A 19,826-nucleotide genomic window follows, 5' to 3' on the forward strand; every position below is an offset into this window, starting at 1 on the left:
TTTGTACAAAGCCTCCTCATGCAGCCAGGAAGCCCCTTTGGGAATGGTGGAGCAGTGCAGCTGGCCACCTGGACTCATGAGTGGGGCTGCCCAGAACTTTTTTCTAAAGCATGAGAAGCTATTTCCAAAAAGATATCTTTGTAGTACCTTGTAAGAACATAAGAACATAAGAACAAGCCAGCTGGATCAGACCAAAGTCCATCTAGTCCAGCTCTCTGCTACTCGCAGTGGCCCACCAGGTGCCTTTGGGAGCTCACCTGCAGGATTTGAAAGCAATGGCCTTCTGCGGCTGTTGCTCCCGATCACCTGGTCTGTTAAGGCATTTGCAATCTCAGATCAAAGAGGATCAAGATTGGTAGCCATAAATCAACTTCTCCTCCATAAATCTGTCCAAGCCCCTTGTCTTCAGCACTGATGCAAAACTCCTGCCAAAGGAAACTTGCTTTTTTCTTTCTATAAACTGCATGGCCGTTGGGGAGTTTGGGTTTGGCCACAATTAACTGTTTTGACCTATAATTCTGCCTTCAGCCAGTTCCAAGAGGTATCTTTACGACCACCCTAACCCCCAACTGTATAATAATTTTCTCTTAAACTGTTTAGATTTTATGAGACATACTGGCATCTTTAAATTCTGTCTCTGTCTTTTCCTTGTAGAATCACTACATGAGATGCTGATTCTCTTCAAATTTTTAATGAGAAGAAATGATCCATGTGTACAATTAAAAGGTCCCAAGGAAGAAAAAGGCAGTCAAACCCTAAGTGTACTATTAACATACAAATGAAGGAATTCAAATGTTACTCATTGACTCATTCAGTATTTCAAATAAAGAGCAGCCGCTCAATATTTTGTACAACAGTACAACTTCACAATATTATGGATACTTTTAGTCAATTTCCAGCCAAAATTATATGCTATTAATGCCCCCATCTTATGGTAACAGGAGATAATTAAGTTTATTTTAACTTTGTCTCATTGAATTGACTACTGCATAACTTTGAGTGAATTGTGCCAACAGCTGGCAATAACTGGTAGTTTACCCTTTTTTAAAAAAGCCAGAAGTTGATATACAGTCTCCTATTCAAACTGACATATTGATATAATCCTGATGCCTCTGAAATGAAGTTTATCTAAACATGGGTAGTAATAACACTGCATTATGAAGTACTAGTCAAGCTCTTCACATTATTTTGACAAATATATATTTTAATGTAACTTCATTTACTTGCTCATTAATCACAGGTTTCCAGAAGAATAAAGAACACATTTATGTTTTAATATTTAATAAAATCATAACCAAAGATAACTTTTCTTAGGTAAATTAAAGACGGGCTGATTTATGCCCGCCCGCGGAGACTTATGGGTCCAATTGGTTTCCTGAATGCTCTGCGGGATCCTGAACCTGCCGGCACACTCGATGAGCAGGTGGAGGATTGGAATTCCCGGCTCTCCGATGCCATCGAGGTTGTTGCCCCCCGGCGTCCTCTGCGCCCCCGTTCTCGGCGGGCCCCATGGTATACTGTGGAGCTCCGCCATATGAAACGGGGCCTCAGACGTCTGGAGCGAGCGTGGAGGAAATCTCGTGACGAAGTGGCGCGAACATCTTATAGGACGTTTATGAAGGCCTATGAGATGGCGACGAAGGAGGCGAAGAGGGCTTTCTTCTCCTCCTCTCTCGCATCCGCTAGCTCTCGCCCGGCACAATTGTTTCGTGTGATTCGGTCTTTGACCTCCTTAGTCGGAGGGTTCTATAAATTCTCAATTGACTATTAGCTGTGAGGCATTTATGAGCTTTTGCGGATAAAATCACATCACTCCTCCATGGGACCTTCCCCACACTTTGTCTACAATTGGTGAACTGGAGGCTCCCTTGCCGTCTTCAGGCCCATGTTTGGCCCAGTTTTCCCTGCTCTCCGAAGCCGCTGTTGACAGGGCCCTGGCTGCTGTTAGACCTACTACCTGTCCTCTGGATCCGTGCCCCTCCTGGCTTGTTAAGCTTTGCCGGGAGGAGCTACGACCCCACCTGTTGAAGATTATCAATGGCTCCCTTGAGCAAGAAGCCTTTCCAGGTGGGTTGAAGGAGGCAGTGGTCCGCCCACTCTTGAAAAGACCATCCTTAGATCCTGGCAATCTGGCCAATTACCGCCCCGTCTCGAATCTTTCATTTCTGGGGAAGGTAATTGAGAGAGTGGTGTTGGAGCAGCTTCAGGGTTTCCTGGATGACGCATTGGCGTTCGATCCCTTCCAGTCCGGCTTCCGTGCTGGGCATGGGACGGAGACTGTTCTTGTCGCTGTCACAGATACGCTCCGTATGCAGCTTGACTGAGGCGGATCGGCGCTGTTGGTATTGTTAGATCTGACCGCAGCGTTTGATGTGGTCGACCACGATCTTTTGACCCACCACCTGGCCGCTTCCGGGGTGCGGGGCACTGTCCTTCAATGGATTGCCTCGTTCCTCCGGGATCGGAGTCAGCAAGTGTGGTGTGGGGACCAAGCCTCCCGACAGTGCCCACTTCATTGTGGAGTGCCTCAGGGAGCGCTGTTGACCCCGCTGTTATTTAATATCTACATGCGACCCCTTGCTCAGCTGGTACGGAGCTTTGGGCTGATTTGTCATCAGTATGTTGATGATACTCAGCTCATTCTGTTGATGGAGGGGGGAGCGGTCATCGCCCCTGCAGCTCTCCAGCACTGTTTGGAGGCATTCGCTGGTTGGTTGCAACAGAGCAGGTTAAAACTTAATCCATCGAAGACGGAGATCCTCTGGCTTGGCTCGTGGAGGGGAATTTCCAGCCTCCGGTGTGGGAGGGGGCCTTATTGGCGCCGGCCCCCTCGGTCCGCAGCCTGGGGGTCCACCTGGATTTGTCTCTTTCAATGGAGACCCAGGTGGCCCATACAACCAGGGTTGCATTTTTTCATCTTCGACAGGCCTAGTGGCTGGTTCCCTTCCTCTCCCACACAGACCTGGCCACGGTGATCCATGCAACGGTCACCTCCAGGCTGGACTATTGTAACTCACTCTACGCGGGCCTACCCTTGCGGTTGATCCGGAGGTTACAACTGGTCCAAAATGCAGCGGCCCGTTTGCTCACAGGAGGCGCTTTCCGTGACCATATTCGACCAATACTGCGGCGCTTGCACTGGCTCCCAGTTGAATTCAGGATTGTCTTCAAGGTATGGGTGCTCACCTTGAAGGCCGTACGCGGCCAGGGACCCTCATACCTCCGGGACCGCATTACCCCATATGTCCCTACTAGGCCTCTGCGCTCAGCAGAGGCCAATTTGCTGGTAGTCCCTGGCCCCTCAATGATGCGGCTGGCCTCCACTCGGGCCAGGACTTTTACAGCCCTGGCCCCTGCCTGGTGGAACACTCTTCCTCCAGCTGTCCGGGCCCTGCGGGACCTTGGTGAGTTCCGCAGGGCCTGCAAGACGGAGTTGTTCCACCGGGCCTTTGGAGTGTCCAGCCGTTGACTGTGTGCCCCCTTCACCCTCCTATGTTTGGGCCTATTACTATCTATGTGACCCATGCTTTTCTCCCCTCCTGGGAGGGTCTAATAGGAATTGCGGGCATTGTTTATTGTTTATTGTTTATTATTTGCTGCATTTTAAATCTAATTTAAATTATTTACAGTCTATATGTATCTGAAATTTTATGTTGTTAACCGCCCAGAGCCCTTCGGGGATTGGGCGGTATATAAGACTGATAAATAAATAAATAAAATAAACTGATAAATAAATTTAGCAGTCTGACATGGAGTTTGTAAACCTGAATACAAGCATAACTTAGTGCTGTTCAAAAAACCCTCACACAAGTATTAGCACAAGATTTTAGGCAAGTATCTGTTAAAGACTGGGAATGTCTCATGCAGTATCTTACACAATTCCTTGTGCTAGCTGGAGGGAACAAAACTACCTCATAACCATATACACATTGAACATACATATTAGTTTTGTAATGGTCTGTCAACTTTGAGTAAAGGTGGGCAATCAGATGCGGCAGACTTGATAAAATACCTGATATTTTCAGTTTTTGATTGAGTTGGCAAAACCTAACATTGTGAAAAGCAGTCTGACATTTCCTGAATTCAGTATTTCAACAGATAAACAGATAAACAACAACAACAACAACAACAGATAAACAACTACAGAAATATTCAGAATCAGATTGAGAAGACTTTCTGCTATTCTGCAGATGGTGAACGATTCAAGGGCCAATGTTTAATAGATGGTAAATCTGACCTTTGAAGGTTGAATAACAGAAAGGACTCCCTACGTATGGCTTATTTAAATTTAGGGTCCTTTAAAGTTTAAAGGACTGATACACCACAGAATAACTCCTCTCCCCACAATACATCACGAGTGGTGAGAAGGAAGATGGAGTGCTTTGAAGATGGGCCTCAGGGAGCCACAGCCTTTTAACCCTCATTTAAATGAAAGTCCACTGCAGCAAACCTGGCCTCTGAAGATCAGCAGGTCAGTTGTACACTGGCTCTTTAAACTCCATTATTTGAACACCGTTATGTACAAGCCATTATTTTCAGTGTCTCTGGACTTGGGAGCTTGATGCACCATGCATTGAAACAGTGGCTCTTTAATATTGAAAGGGCTGATGTGCCACAGATCAGCTGGGGCATATTTCCTTTCCCTTCCATTTCCTGCTATCTGCAAGTATTTCAAAAGTTATGTTTGCATTTCATTTTGTAATTTTGGAAAGAGCAACATTAACATTTTCACTCAGTTATGGAAGTACTAATATTTTTCCAGCATTAATTAAAATAAATTTTCCTGACTTGACTGTCTCATATAATATTAATACACCCAATATTTAATTAAAAAAACCCCAATCATGCCCTATTCAACTTTCCAGTATGGGATCAGAATCATAAGTTTTAAAGTACACAGCCCTAACTTGGATTACCAATAACAAATTATTTATTGGTCAAAAGAAAATTAGGTATCAAACTTTTTATATTATTTTATTAGATCATAGTGTTGCTGCATTTTGCCAATTTTGCTTTAATTATAGGACATAATAGAAGGTACATCATGGTCTTGCTATTGTAGAAGTTATTGCATAATTAGATCAGTGATACACTGAAATTTTTGTAAGCCAGTGCAGAGTCAGCAGTCAGTACCAACCTAACTATAATCAGAAGTCTCATGCATACAAAATGTCACTCCTTGAGAGCACCACAGAACAAGGTAAATATTTTATATAGCTTGATCATAAATAAATAAGACATGTTGAACAGGTGTTTAAGTCAGAATAGCAGTACAACTAGACATATACAAAAAATGATTAAATGCTAAACTCAAACTATAAACAAAGGACAGTTTTCTTTATTAGGATAAAAATTCACAGCTATAATCCCAAACAAATTTTCCATGAGTGATAACACAAGACATATTTTAAAGTCAAAAGGCATAAAAGAACAAAAAGGACAAATGAACCAGTGGTAAAAAGGAGAAAATAATTGATTTAACAGAGATAGATAAAATCAGTCAATGTCCTGTTTATTCACTATTATGGTGGTGATTTTCTCTTTGATGTGGTGATTTTTCAGTTTTATGTAGGTGGTATTTGCACACATGGCTCCACATTTGAAAACAGATGACTTCATGTGGTGATTAAGTGTATCACATAAGGACATTATTGTGACAAAATTAAATGTAAGAATCTGGAATTTCTATTGCAAAAATCTGGAATTTCTACTGCAACGACTGATTAAGCAAATTAATGAAAACACCTCCCTGAACCTTCCAGCATCAAAACAGACCTACTGCAACAGCTAGAAGTGGCATTCAAAATAGGATATATTCAATAATAATTAAAGACTCACAAACTCACAATAGAATTGTAGACAGCTGAACTTCAGCTGCAATCTGACAATTACAGATACTGCTCTAGACACGTTAAAAAATAATTCATCAGAATTTTCCAGGTCCTGACATATGAATAAAAGAATTGTTTCGGTCGACTTGGTTTCAAGCCAACTTATTTGGGACCTAGTTGTACAAAGTAAAGTGCTGTTTTCAGGACACTAGTCCTGACTTGCAGTATTTACTCCTATACCTCAATAGTAAGAAATTACAGAGAATCAGCACAACTACTGTGGAAACACTTGTTTATTTATAAATTCAGTGTCCCCAAACCATCAATTCATCCACTTCCAATTTGTCTCTTCAAAATGTTCTAAGCAATCATATTATTTATAAACTAGGAGATAGTAGGGGAATGGAACTTCAGAAAGAAAAAATAGTATTTAACAAAAGTAAACCATCATCTTCATTTCACAGCAGCATAAATCCAGGCATCTTTGTAGGAACACACGCTGTAGTACCATTTGCACTCTTTTAATTTTAAATGTTAATACCCTCATCAAACATTAAGACACAGATAATGTCAGCAATTCTTGAATGCCACTTACCTAGCTGGGTTTCTTGAATTGTCAATTTACTCTCTGAAGGGTACAAAAGCTTTGGTGGTTTTTCTGTCAGTGGTGCTGTAAAGGGGAAAAGCATGTTCATTTCAAATTTTTTCCTTCAAAAAATAACATTTTTCTATTTGGCATATAACAATGACACATGCTGAAAATGGACTATATACAAAGCCTGTACTGAAGTGTAATTTAGCCCCCCTCCCAGGATCTTCTATAACAGCACTAATTAATGGATCCAATCTTCATATGGTCTCCATTCAATGGATCACAAGTGTATATAACTGAGCAGGGGATTGGAGATGCATGGTTGTTTGGAGGGTAGATATAGCACAATGGATGCATACAGTGTGCATACTGTATAATCGGAGAAGTTCTTACAGATGCATCAAAGATTTAGAGAATTTAGTGGCAGATGAAAATGAGTGTATACCAAACCTAAAGATGAAATTTCAGCTGTCTTGAAAACAATCATCTTTATTTACCTCATATTAGTATGGACTCAGAGAACCAAAAATGGCATGACCACAATCTTATGCAATCACTTTCCGCTGAAAAGAGTATGCAGCCTTTAAATGAAATAGTATGAACTCATGACATTCACATTCATTAAATCAAATAACAAAGCGGGGGGGGGGGGTTCAAATCCAATAATACAGGCAGCCTCAAAGATTGAGCTGAAAACTAGAAAATCTAAAACAAAATATATTTATTATATAGTGTACACAAAAAATTATTTTAACAAACATTAAATTTAATCTAAGTTTGAGACCACATTCCCTAAACCTAAGAGTGGAGTATTTATTAATAAATGTATTATATCTTTAATTAATACTAACATAAAACTGAAAATAAAATGCCAAATGTTCAGAGGCTCTGAATAACAGATTCCACAAAGCATCAGCACAAAAAAACCTTTGGCCTCCAGGCCTTACTTGTGTGATTTCTAGGAACATCTAGCTGGCTACTCTGGGAAACAGGATGGTCTTGTAAAGGGTGGCCAAACTGTCATTTGGGAGTTGCATGAGGCTCTTTGCTGCATAATGGAGAAAGCTCACAGCCAGGGAGGTGGGTCCAGTGGGGCGGGGGCGTGCACTGTGTGGGGGTGTGGTGTGATGGATGTGTGGCAGGAGTGCAGGGCACACAAGGGGCCCAGGCGCAGTTCTCCTCGCACCAGCCCTGGGTGGGTCTCCCTCCCTCCCAGCTTACTTCCAATTCTATGTGTCTGTGTTTCTTGTTCTGTCTGTGGTATGTGCACATGGGTTTCTTCCAGGGAGCAAAGAAGGCTCTAGAGCAGGGAAAGAGGCAAGGAAAGGATGAAGGGAAGAGTAGGAAGGTGGGAAGCTGTCCGGGTGGAAAGTACAGTTCTGATCAGACTGCTCAGGAAAGTCCGGGAAAGCAGAAGAGATGGTTCCCCTTAGTCCTCCACTCGGCAGTTAGAGTGGGGAACAGTATTAATGGAGAGGCATAAGGAACCTCCCGGCAATGTTCTCAAGGAGTAAAATGACAAGGGGAGCCACAGCTGCTCTCTGGTCTTACAGTTTCTTCCCATACTTGAAACTGGCTGCAACTGGGGGAGGAGTGTGTGCTGCTGTCATTGCTGAGTCCCACAATCAGTTTTCAACCTCAAAATTTAATCAGAGTAAACCTCAACTCCCTCATCTTCCTCTTTTTTCCCCCTCCTGCATGGTCTACCAGGGAAGGTGGCAATCTTGTGGCCAGCTTAATGTTTCTTTTCACTTAGATGTTTGTTTAGGTATCCATGACATTGTTGTGAAGTAGGCTGGCAGCCTCAAAATGTTTAAGAAAAATGGAAGTATGAAGTTTTTACTCCTTTTGTTTTCATTTTTCCTATCTCATTTAATGTTAATAAAAATTACATTCATGAGCAATTATTATTACATATGTATATTTCGTAATATTTATATAACAAGTTTGAAACAAAATGTGCATGTAACAATCAAAATATGTGTAATATTTGTTCATGTCTTGTGGTTCTTAAACATCTGAAATTGATTCTTTGTGGCTCTTATGTTAAGCAAGTTTGATCACCCCTGGTCTAGCAGATGCTTGCTCTACTTAATATTCTTACATTCTTAGTAGGAATAGCATTTCAAATAAGTGGTAATCTATAGATAGAGAAAAATTCTTGATATAAGGTAAGCTAGGATGGTAAAATATGGTTCTCTGGAAGAAGGAAAGATCATTTTGTGAGAGCACAGAAATTGCAGAATTTGGTTACAGGCAGAATGTAAAATTACCAGGACTGAGAGAAAAATTGAGAGAGGGGAACTGGAACTGTGGAGAAGATTGAAAGATATGCAGTACTGACTTCCTTATAAAGCCTACACTTATTTTATTATTTTAACAACATAAATGTTTCATTTATAATTTAGGTAACAAATACAATTGCGCAATTCAGCATATTTATGAAATGTAAAGTATAAATGATTGAGTTTTCGACAAACAAAATTGTGAAGATAACCAATATGAGAGAAAGGGAAAGAGATAGAAATCTGCAAACTTTTGCCTGCATGTTTCTTTAGCACATTTATCTTAGTTTTTGGTATCTGAGGAAAAATACAAATTTTATGGTAATCAAAAGGAAGTGTAGTTTTATACAGTCACAGTATGACTATTGGCACATTTGTATATCAAGTTAAACTTTACAGCGCTGAAAACACTGTACTCTTCAATAGTGTATTCTCATCACTTTTGGTTTCTTGAATTTGAGTTTTGTATGCAAAAGAGTAGGAAAGAAAGCAGAAATGGGGTACTCCTCAGTTGATGGGAAAAGTGAAAAAGACTCATTGTTTGGACCTAAAGTCGGGGCAATGCTGCTGTTACAATGGAAGAGAAATTCTGTTTTAGCAAAGGCATTCCAAATTGACTAAAAAGAACAGCCTCAGTAGAAAGAAGGGTAAGCTGGAGAAAAGCACAATAGAAGAGTGTCTAAATAGAAAATTCTGCCAGAAACTGTTCCACTGTCTTTCTCCTCAAATATGTGATAAATAACCAGTCTATGATCATATTTCCATTTTGCAAAAACAAAGGAAACTGTCCTTAGTTCCCTTAGCTTGGCAAGCGAGTAGGTTCTTTACAAGTTCATTTAAATAGACTTAAGTAGCAATCAAGGAGCAATGAAGGCAAGGGAATAGAAGTCTGGTTCAGACATTATACAGAAACATTATACAGAATGATTCCTGCTGTCTCCTGTTTCCTGTACTGTAAGGCTGAGGTGCCAGGAGTCTGGATTCTGGACCAGTGACATTAATACTGGCATTTTTCATACAGAAGGCTTGTGCAGAAGGCTATGATTATCCAGTAGTGATGGAAAAGCACCTGCATATATCTTTTCTTCATGACACTGAAAAATGATTCCACTTTTGCAGTAAGGTACAGAATTGGACCATCATAGATTAGCTTCATGACTCTTTATTGTGCATATTACAGCAGAAGTTAGAGAAGCAGATGAATAAGTCACTTGTACTTCCATTTTATTGGCTTCTCTGTAATGAATGAAGCAGTTCTAAATCAACTTAAACCTAATTACTCAGCCGATACTGACTTTCTGATTGTGACCTTAATTAGCTTTCCCAGATCATTCACATTCTCCATCCATCAACATACTTAATACAATAAATGATCTGTAACAGAGTTTTTAAAAATGGCACTTCTTTAAAAACCCAGCCTTTCTAAATGCTGCTGTGCAAATACTATTAAGAATGGAGATGTGAATGAAACACTTTCATTCATATGTACAAGACAACTTTTGTATGCTTTCTAATTTCATATGAGAACCCAAATGAAAAGTTTAATGGGCATGTGAGATGTTCTATCTTAAATCTGAAGTGGATTGGTGTCTTCTAGAGGCTGTTATCTATGTTTGATCCACTTTTTAGAATTGCTAGGTATAAAGCCCACTAAACACACACATGGACTTCAGGTTGAAGTATGGAGAAAAAGTTTTCCCATTAAATTTGCCATTTTACCTTCATTGTGACTTTCTAACTCTCCATTTAATTATCCACATCCCTTGAAGACCCATATACAAATTGGAAGAAAAAAAGAGAAAAAAAAGATTGCTGGCTTCATATTCTAGTAGTTTTGAGGGCTACATGCCAACAATCTCAAGATACAGCCATGCCAATCCTCCTGTAAACTAGAATTGTGACTTCTAAAAAATGCTCACAATTGTTTACCAGGATCTTCTTTAGGAGAATCTGAAGAAGTAAAGCTACTACATCAATTTATCCCTGTCTTACAAATGAAAACCATATGTGCTGTTTTGAAGTGACTCACAACTTTATTTTAGGCACTTTCTACTTTATATTTGATTATCTTTTACCTCCTTGCTATATCTGCAGGCAAGTCCTCTCTGCATATAATCTGCATGTACTCTGTGTACACTGGATATACACAGAGGTGGGACCCAGCAGGTTCTCACAGGTTCCCGAAAGTAGGTTACCAATTATTTGTGTGTGCCGAGAGGGGGTTACTAATTGGTGATTTTGCCACCTGATTTTTGCCTTAGTTATGCCCCTCCTCTGCTCCTCAGCAGTTAAGCAGCCAGCCAGAGAACTTTGGAAGCAGGCTAGCAGGAGGTGCACCGGTGTGCATACGCGGCAGCCCTGCGCCTCGCGCGGCATTCGCTTCCTGGCCAAGGATTCGCCAGTACAAGGCTGCCCTTGCCACAGCTCCGCCCAGCAATGCCCTGCCCCTGGAATGCATGGCCATGCCCTGTCTTGCCCCGCCCATCCCCATTGGCGCTACCCCACTGTTTGAATCCCACCACCTTGGGAACCTGTTACTAAAATTTTTGGATCCCACTACTGCATATACTGCTATACTCTGCAGGCAACTCTCATAAACACATTACTCGTTGTCCTTTTCTCCCTTATTAGAACCATTTAAACATATTTAAGCATGTGGAATAGGGAAACAGGAGAATTGATGTTCACACAAACATAGATACACCGGACTTTCTCTACAGCAAAAAAAGAGTTATTTGTCCATAGATTTTACAGATGTTGCCGACATTCCAAGAATTTGTGAACAAGGGTATTAATGTAGCTTCCCATCATCCATACAATGAAAAACATCTAAATTGAAATACTTAGTAATTTATTTGGAAAAAGAAATTGATTAAATGATGTTATTTTTAAACTGGATATGATTTGAATGAATGTGATTTTTTTTCCCTCAGGCATTTCACATAAATTTATCATTATTCCTTCATGACTTAAAAACTCAAAGTTAGCAGTGCATAGCTATCTTTCAAAAGAGTCTACTTTTCCATTTAAATTCAGATTTGCCTTTTTTAAATCAAACTCAACTCAATTACCCCTTATCAGATAATATTTCTCCAGCACTGCTGTTCTATATCTCTTAAATGGTTTCAAAGCAGCAAAATTCTGTCATGATCTCTAAAAGGTGTCACAATTGCTAGAGTAATCCTAGTACAAAGGGCATGCTGGATAGGACACAACGAATTCCTTTCATTTAACAAACTAATACATTACGTACCTGAGGCCTCGGACCTCAGGTGGCAGCTTTCTGTGTGGAAAATAATATTCTTTTTTAACTGTACAGGGATTAAGGATGTCAGCCTCATAATACCCTTTGGTGTGTGTGGTAAAACTTATCAGTAGCATCAGCCTGCCTGACAATAGTCCTTCCATTGTAAGGCACAATGTCTTCTGAACTTATTGATTGAGGCACTAGTCCCAGATTTTCCTGCTAGAAACACAGAGTAAAGTGCAACTCTCATAGTCATGATGCTTTATTCTGATTTGCCTAAGACTGGATTTCACTTACTTGAAACTGATGTTCATTGAGGTCTTCTGTGCAGGCACACCATTGCTGGCCTGCATCTGAGCAGTACCAATGTGGGGATGCACTGAAGACTGAAAGTGAACTGGTTACTTCCATATGTCTATTGAGCTTATTTCTCCCCTATACTTTCTTTTTAAAATTATTATTATTATTATTATTATTATTATTATTATTATTATTATTATTATTATTATTATTATGTTTGATTAAACCTCAAATAAGAAATAGAGTTCTCATTGACTCTAGCAAATTCAATTTCAAAATTATAAAACTAATATAATTAGGAGGAACATTACACAGTTTTAAAATTCACTACATTCTGTTCATTGGCTCTAAGGTATCAATAATAAACAATTTCTTGTATCTTAGCCCCCACTCTTTCAATGAATGTTTACAAGAACATTTTTCCTTCTGTTCTTTATTAAGCCTAATATGGCAACAATCATAAGTTAAAATGCACATACCCAGTCTTCTTTTTAAACAAACCTTTGGCATATCTAATCAAATGTTTAAATTGTCTGACTGTATTTATTCAAATAAATCTAAAGATAAGAACATTGGATGTGAGGGTGATCTGTCACCCCATTGATCGCCAGGGTTGATTCGGCTGATCTGGTTGGCTAGGCGGGTGTCCCTACCTCCCTCACCGCTCCATGTGCGTCCATACCGAAGCTGTGCGCTCGGTGGACGAGGACGACCATCCCAGATAGAAGGAGTGTACCGTTCTTCGGTCAAGAGTATACGATAGCTTTGCTCCCCTGCTAGAACCTCCAAACAAGCTCAAGATAAGAACATAACAGCATAAGAATGAGCCTGCTGGATCAGACCAGAGTCCATCTAGTCCAGCACTCTGCTACTTGCAGTGGCCCACCAGATGCCTTTGGGAGTTCACATGCAGGATGTGAAAGCAATGCCTTTGGGAGTTCACATGCAGGATGTGAAAGCAATGGCCTTCTGCTGCTGCTGCTCCCGTGCACCAGGTCTGCTAAGGCATTGGCAATCAAGGAGGATCAAGATTGGTAGCCATACAGATATTCTTTACAAAACGTTATGTTTTTACAGCTACATTTGTTTTTTAAAAGGTTCAACATTTAGGGCATCGTTAAGACTACACCAAACAAACCAGCCCAGGCTGGTTTAAACCTCATTTATCGTTAGGACTACACCATCGCTAGGACTACACCAAACAAACCAGCTCAGGCTGAAGGCTGGAGTCCAACTTGGGACTTTCTTTTCTTATTCCTTTCATTTTCTTCATTAGATTGTTATGTCAAGTAATAAAGAAATCTAGTTGTTGGCCATCAATAAACTTGAATACAGTTGATTTGCTTTTCAATCCAGGGCCCTTACACTAAAGTAGCAACCGGGAGATATCACTATGACATCCTGAGTGAAAACTGAGTGGTTTAATCTGATTGGTAACAATATGTTGAAAGACTTATTTGTTTTTTTAGCAAATGAGGTCACAAATGAGGACAAACAAAAAGCAGTCTTTTAGAGTTTGGAGTAGCAAAAATATACCTAGGAAATCTGTTGCAGCATCAGAAACTAAGAAACCTATGTCTAACAAATTTGCAAAAAAAAGGTTTTAACAGATCAGTACAGAAGCGTATGGTGGGAAAATGGTGCCTGGAGACAGCGTTCTCCGGGTTGTCAGCCCTCTGATCAATCCTATATATATATATATAATCATATTGGCAAAAGCTAAGTTTTCACAGCACCTCTCAGTGTAGGTAGCAGCATGTCCAAAGGTCACAAGTCTGCTTTAACATGATCTAATTAAGAGAATGAGTTACTCCTGAATAACCTGGAGGTCTCATCCTGTGTAAGGGCATGCTTGATTACCACACCTTGCAAAGATCCTGTTAAAGACAAAGAATATGGAAAGCCACTTTAATATCAGATACTGCCTTTTCCCTATCTCCTCTGGAACCAGGTCAGCAACAGATAGTTGCTCCTCTGCATCTCCTCTACCTTTGTTATTACTTTCCTAAGTCACCCACCTTACCCCAGTCCAAAGGTCTCAGCCAAAATCTTGGGCAGTATCCCTAAAAGGTTAATCTGCATGGAAGCCTTACAGCAGCTCCTTGTTTAGCTTAACAATGTAATTTGGCCCCTTTGTCCCGGTCTTAGTCATAGTTGAGCTGATTAACTAGCTCTGCACCTCAAACCCAGCACAGATGTGAAACCTAGTGCAATTGGTTCCTTTTCCCGCCAAGCAACGCTCTACCTTATAAAAGTTCAGTTCACCTGGAGCACTTTGCTCATTACTAGCCTGTGCCTCCCTTGGTCTGGTCAGTTTGAGACACGATATCGTGTTCAACTGGGTTTCCGTGTGGCGTGGATTCCCTGCTTTCTACTGCTTCTACTTCGAGAACGTTAGGTAACGTATCACCCTGCAAATTCCCAATTCCCTCTCTATCGTCCCACCTACTTTTCAACCCTTTCTATATACTAGGAACTTGAATGTATTCGCTCATATGTCTTACTGTATGTGTGTATTTTGAACCAAATTTATATAAACGTTTAAAAACTTCATTTGGACTCTTGAATTACTCTGCGGATCGCTCCTTGCCAAATCCCTTCCCCGTAGATATAGTCTCCAAGATCCTGCCCTAGTCTCCTCTCGCATTGCCAAGTGAGTTTCATTCCCCTTTGCTACTTTAAAAACCATATGTGTGCTGCTACACTCTTAGCAGCTGGTGGAGATTCCCTTTAATAAATTGCTGACCCCTGTTAAACTAGGTAACAGGGTGTTGCTACCATGCTATGCTCGGGGGGGGGCTTGGGGATGCCCTCCTCCCCACTCTCCCTCCCTGTTCCCTGCTCTCTACTGGCAGCTCGCAGTCCCTTCTGCTCTTCCTTCTGGAGAGAGTAAAAGCAACTGAGGCTCTGTCCTTGTCTCCTTTGCTTTTATAAGCACAGGGACAGGACCCTGCCCCCTGCCCCTGAGCTTATAAAGGCAAAGGAGATGAGGACCAAACCTCAGTTGCTTCTGCTCTCCCCAGAGGAGAAGGCAGAAGGGACTGCTGGCTGCCAGCTGGAAGCCGGGAACCAGGAGGGGGAAAGCGAGACTTGGGAAAGCGGTGTCCTTGGGTTTCCTTGGCCCTGCCTATGTCAATGATGACATGGGCGGGGCCAAAGGCACCTGAAAATGATGAGGCAGTGGGACTTCCTGCCGTCTTCCTAGTCATGCCCCCCCCCCGATTTTTCACTCCCCACGTGACCAGATTAGTGGTGCTTGGGGACAGAGGGTACCCCCTGTCCCTAGGGCTGTGTGCCTCCAGATCAATATTCTCAAAGCTCAAACAGAAATTTGATAAGAAGGAGAGGCTTTATTAGTATATGTAGCTGAACTCAAAGTTTAGCATGTAATGTGCCTTGGGTCTCAATTATGTGATAGAAATGCAGTCTTATAAATGGTTTTTAAGAAATAAATTTGAATATGTAAATAGTGCCCATTTGGCAATGACTAATCAGATATACTATGAGACTGATTTAGCTGTGGAGTGAAGGATGAGAAACTTCAAAGGCAGGTATTATTAAAAGGAAACCTGACCTGGGTAAAATCTGTAGAACTGTTAAGAGCTGTGGAGACAGCAATGACAAACTTAAAGGATTTAAGCCTGAAATAGCCTCTTCAAAGAAAACATAAAGTCTACAACAAAATGTTCAGGGCCTTGAATGGTGCTTCCATTGTGGAAAAGCTCATTCTGCTTCAGACATAAAACATCTCAGTACCAAAATCACTAAAATCTGGAAATACAGCCAGGAGATTCCAAGGAGCTATCAAACAATACCATAAGGCCATTTGAGTGATCTACCCACACCAAAGAAAAACAAAGGAAGTCGAATGTCTGCTATCCAGAGAAGGGAGAAAGAAAAGAGGAGGTAGCCCTTATAAAAACAGAGCTAAATAATAAATCTTTAAGTGGATACAATCTTTAAGTGGATACAGAAGTTTCAGCTATACTGAAAAACTAAAAGACTTATCCAAAGTGTAAAGCTGGCCTAAGATTGCTGCTTAGAGAGCACGCAAACTACCAACAGTGGGAGTTAAGAATGGGAGTTTAACAGGGAAGTTTAAGGATGAGCAAAAGACAAACATATAGGGTTTTTTTTAAAAAAAGGAAAGATGAAAATAATGCTGCAGTGTGAGGAAGTCTGACTGTGATACAGTATTTGGGGGGGGGAGTTGGGTTAAAGGATTCTGCATAGTTCCAGATTAAAGCGCTTTGTTGCTCACAACATTTTCAATCAACCAAACAATGTCTGCAGGAGGGTGGAACTATTGTGATTTGCAAGAATACATGTACCACATGTCACATGTACATGTATCAACTATGGGTGTATGCTCAATATGTATGTGCTCTTGCAAGGTCTGTTCCATAGAGGTGAAAAGAAGCCGAGAGAAACAGAGCTGTTTGTGAATATGACCCTTAGAAAATTGCTAGAAATTCTCCACACTTGTATTAATAGCCTCTCTGCTTCCATGGAGAATGATAGTCTTGGGATAACAAGGCACAAGAATGAAGAAAACAGAAACAATCACATAGAAGACTCTTCTTGCTTGTTCAGTGAAGTAATATCCTCTTGTGTGAGGTTACCCCTTTGAAACTGAAGTGAGATGGGCTTTTGATAGAGGGAGATATATTTGTTTATTTACAATATTTATAGTCCACATTTCTTACTGGGACTCAAAGCTGATTACACACAGTCAAAACAATCGACAGCTGGCACATTCAATAAACAAAGCAATAAGATTAAGGTTATAGAATTAGCCAGAAGCCTTAAAGCACAACTGAAGCAAAGTATTAACATGACACATTAAATGATACAAAATTCTATAGTAGAATTCCTAGCAATATGCTGTAGTATAGACGACAGTCCCTAACAATTTTTTCGAAGCAACTTTGTCCAGCACTACCCTTCCTGCGAACCCTTGGGGTGCCTAGCAGTGCAATGCCAAGATGGTAAACTCACAAGGACAGAAAATCTTGTCTGGTCTTGCCCTCACCCATATCTGCCTTGCATAATGGCCATCTGCTCCCTTCCTAAAAAAGGTTAAAACAAAGACAATACTTCTGCTGTGGAAACTCAATTCCACCTCCAGCCCTGGACTATCTGCCTCACCAAGAAAAAGAACTTGCTAATGTTCCTGCTAGTACAGCACACATCTTTTTCTCTAACTCTCTTCTAAAGACCACTTCATTTACACTGACATTGTCTTAAAGCTATAATTTAATTAGCTTACTTCCCCCTTTCAGGCATTCCCTGGCTCAACCTATTTAAGCCAAGTGCCCAAGCATTAATTTTAAGTACTATACCCATCAACGTGAGCATCCACGTTCAAATTGATCACTTCTCTCTTGCCTTTCCCTGAAAAGGCAAAGCTCCACTTTGCCTTAAGACATTAAGAGTCTATTTGAATCACCAGAGAGCCCAACCTTCCCTCTAAATGAGCCCCTCACCCAACAACCAGTGCCCAGTACCTCTGAGCCAACCTATAGTTCAGTTGTGCCAACTGCTCTCTCTCCCGCCTCTTTGGAGCCCAGGTGGACCCTGGACTCTGCTTCTAGGACCCAAAGCTACTTCATGATCTGGTACAGGATTACCCCTAAAAATTCCCCAATTCCCTCAGGGTCAGGACCTCCAAGGTAGTGTTCTCAGAAATGCTACCTATTATATGTACAAAGTCAGCTAGACAAGCACAAATTAGGGGTCTCAATGCAAGGATGAAAAAGTGGTACAGGAGAAAGGGTTCAGATTTGTTAGGCACTGTGGAATTTTCTGTGACAAACCAAACCTGTACAAATGAGATGGGTTTCACTTTAACCAAAGGGAAACCTAGGCTTGTGGCTTTTAGTATCAAAAAGGTGGCAGAGCAGCTTTTAAGCCTCTGGGAGAAAGCTGAAAGGAGCTGTCAAGCCTCTTGTTTTCAGAATGACTTATCCCAAAGGAATGGTGTGGAAAATTATATTGGTGGGAGGAGGCTAAAACTTTTGGATGAGGGTAGGACAATAAAGGCAGGCTATGTGAGGAAACATGAGAGTTAAAGGAAGTAGGGATGCTGAGAGAAGGAAATGTAGTACAGTCCCTTGTGCATAACCAAGGATTAATCTGGTAGAAGTGACATCCTTGGGCTTCCAAAAGGCTTTGAGTAATTAACATTTCAAGAAGCAGACAAATAGCAGCCATCGATTCACCGGTGGCAGCCACTGTGACAGAGGTGAGCAACAGAGGCAAAGAGGAAGGGGACATTCAGCTCAAAGGGCGCAGTTGCAGGGAGCTGCAATGATTGGCCCGAGCTGAAAAAGGCGGGAGCAGCAGGACACATAAAAGCGCCACGCCCCGAGCCTCGGCCTTCTTGGCTTGCCGAGGCTCAAGAGCGACGTGACGCGTCTCTGGAGCGAGTCGCGGCCTAGCTTCGGCGTCGAGAGGAAGTTTGCCTCACTTGACTTTGAAGTCGTCAATTCAGCGGACAGTTAAGGCTGTGATCCTTGTGAGGGGAACCTGCCGCAGTACAGAGCGGGACAGCCGCGAAACCAAGTTTAAAAACGGTCCATCAGTTTGAACAGAGGGAATAGTACACAACTGAAGGCACAAAATGTAGTTTAATAGCAACAATCATGTGCATAATGAATTGTCAAGAGGGCACAGTACAGTGCATTTTTTCTTCTTTAACTTAAACACTCCTCAAATTATTAGCAACGCTAGGTATGAGTTTTCTTAAGTATTTCACAGGGCTGGGACAATTGTAAATCAAGCATTTCTGAAATACGGCAAGATAGCATCTAGCAGGACAGGATTAAGAAAACATCTCTTTCTGAAAATTGCTTACATTTCCTGCAAAGTTCTGCAAAAGTTCCAATCAGAATAATTCTCATTTTTTTCATATTGCAAAGAAACACTATTCTTGTTGCCATGTACCTTTGAGAATAAAAACAGGATCAGAATGCATACAAATCTTTTTTTTCCAGTTTTTCAACTATTCCCGCTGTTTTCTTCCCCATCTCAATTCATAATCTTCTCTTTGTAACATTACAACATCACACACCACTTTAGCAATAAGAGTTTTAATGCTGCAAATGGAAGATACCAAGTGGGAAATAAGCCATATAATCAGATGAACCATTAAGAAGCAAAGGCACTGGTGTTATACAAATATCTTGGCAGTACACCCTGAAAAAGAGGAATGTATACAAAATATTAAAAAGTGGCTAGGCAAAATTGTTTCCAAATGGTTGTTCACAAAGTTTTTAAAACAATATGGCCCCTAATGACCGTGGACAGTTTGGGATATTTGGGATGGAGAACACATGTGCAAACAGATGTTGAGATTCCTCATTATCTGCTCATCTCTAATTGAAGCTGACATGACATTTGAGCCAGCCTAGTAACTAAGGGAAACTGTACATATTGCTTCTTTTCCACATGGTCTTCTTGAACATTCACAGTGGTTCCCAGTTCTCCCTGCCAGAAAAAAAGCTTTTCAAAACTATAGTAACTAAAATGGTACCATCACAAAAGAAATCAAAAGAAAGTAGCTTATCTTA

At 41.0% G+C, this 19,826-nt stretch overlaps 1 protein-coding gene across 6 annotated transcripts in view; it reads right to left on the reverse strand.

Moving 5' to 3' along the window:
- IL1RAPL1 (interleukin 1 receptor accessory protein like 1) overlaps window positions 1-19,826 on the reverse strand; it is a 949,422-nt gene that overhangs the window by 196,742 nt on the left and 732,854 nt on the right. For all 6 annotated transcript variants that reach the window (XM_048494984.1, XM_048494983.1, XM_048494987.1 and 3 more), the window contains one exon: window positions 6,427-6,501. In XM_048494984.1, coding sequence (XP_048350941.1) covers window positions 6,427-6,501 — 75 coding nt within the window. The remainder of the gene's footprint in view (window positions 1-6,426; window positions 6,502-19,826) is intronic.

This window comes from Sphaerodactylus townsendi, linkage group LG04 (assembly GCF_021028975.2).
Source record: "Sphaerodactylus townsendi isolate TG3544 linkage group LG04, MPM_Stown_v2.3, whole genome shotgun sequence".
NCBI lineage: Eukaryota > Metazoa > Chordata > Lepidosauria > Squamata > Sphaerodactylidae > Sphaerodactylus > Sphaerodactylus townsendi.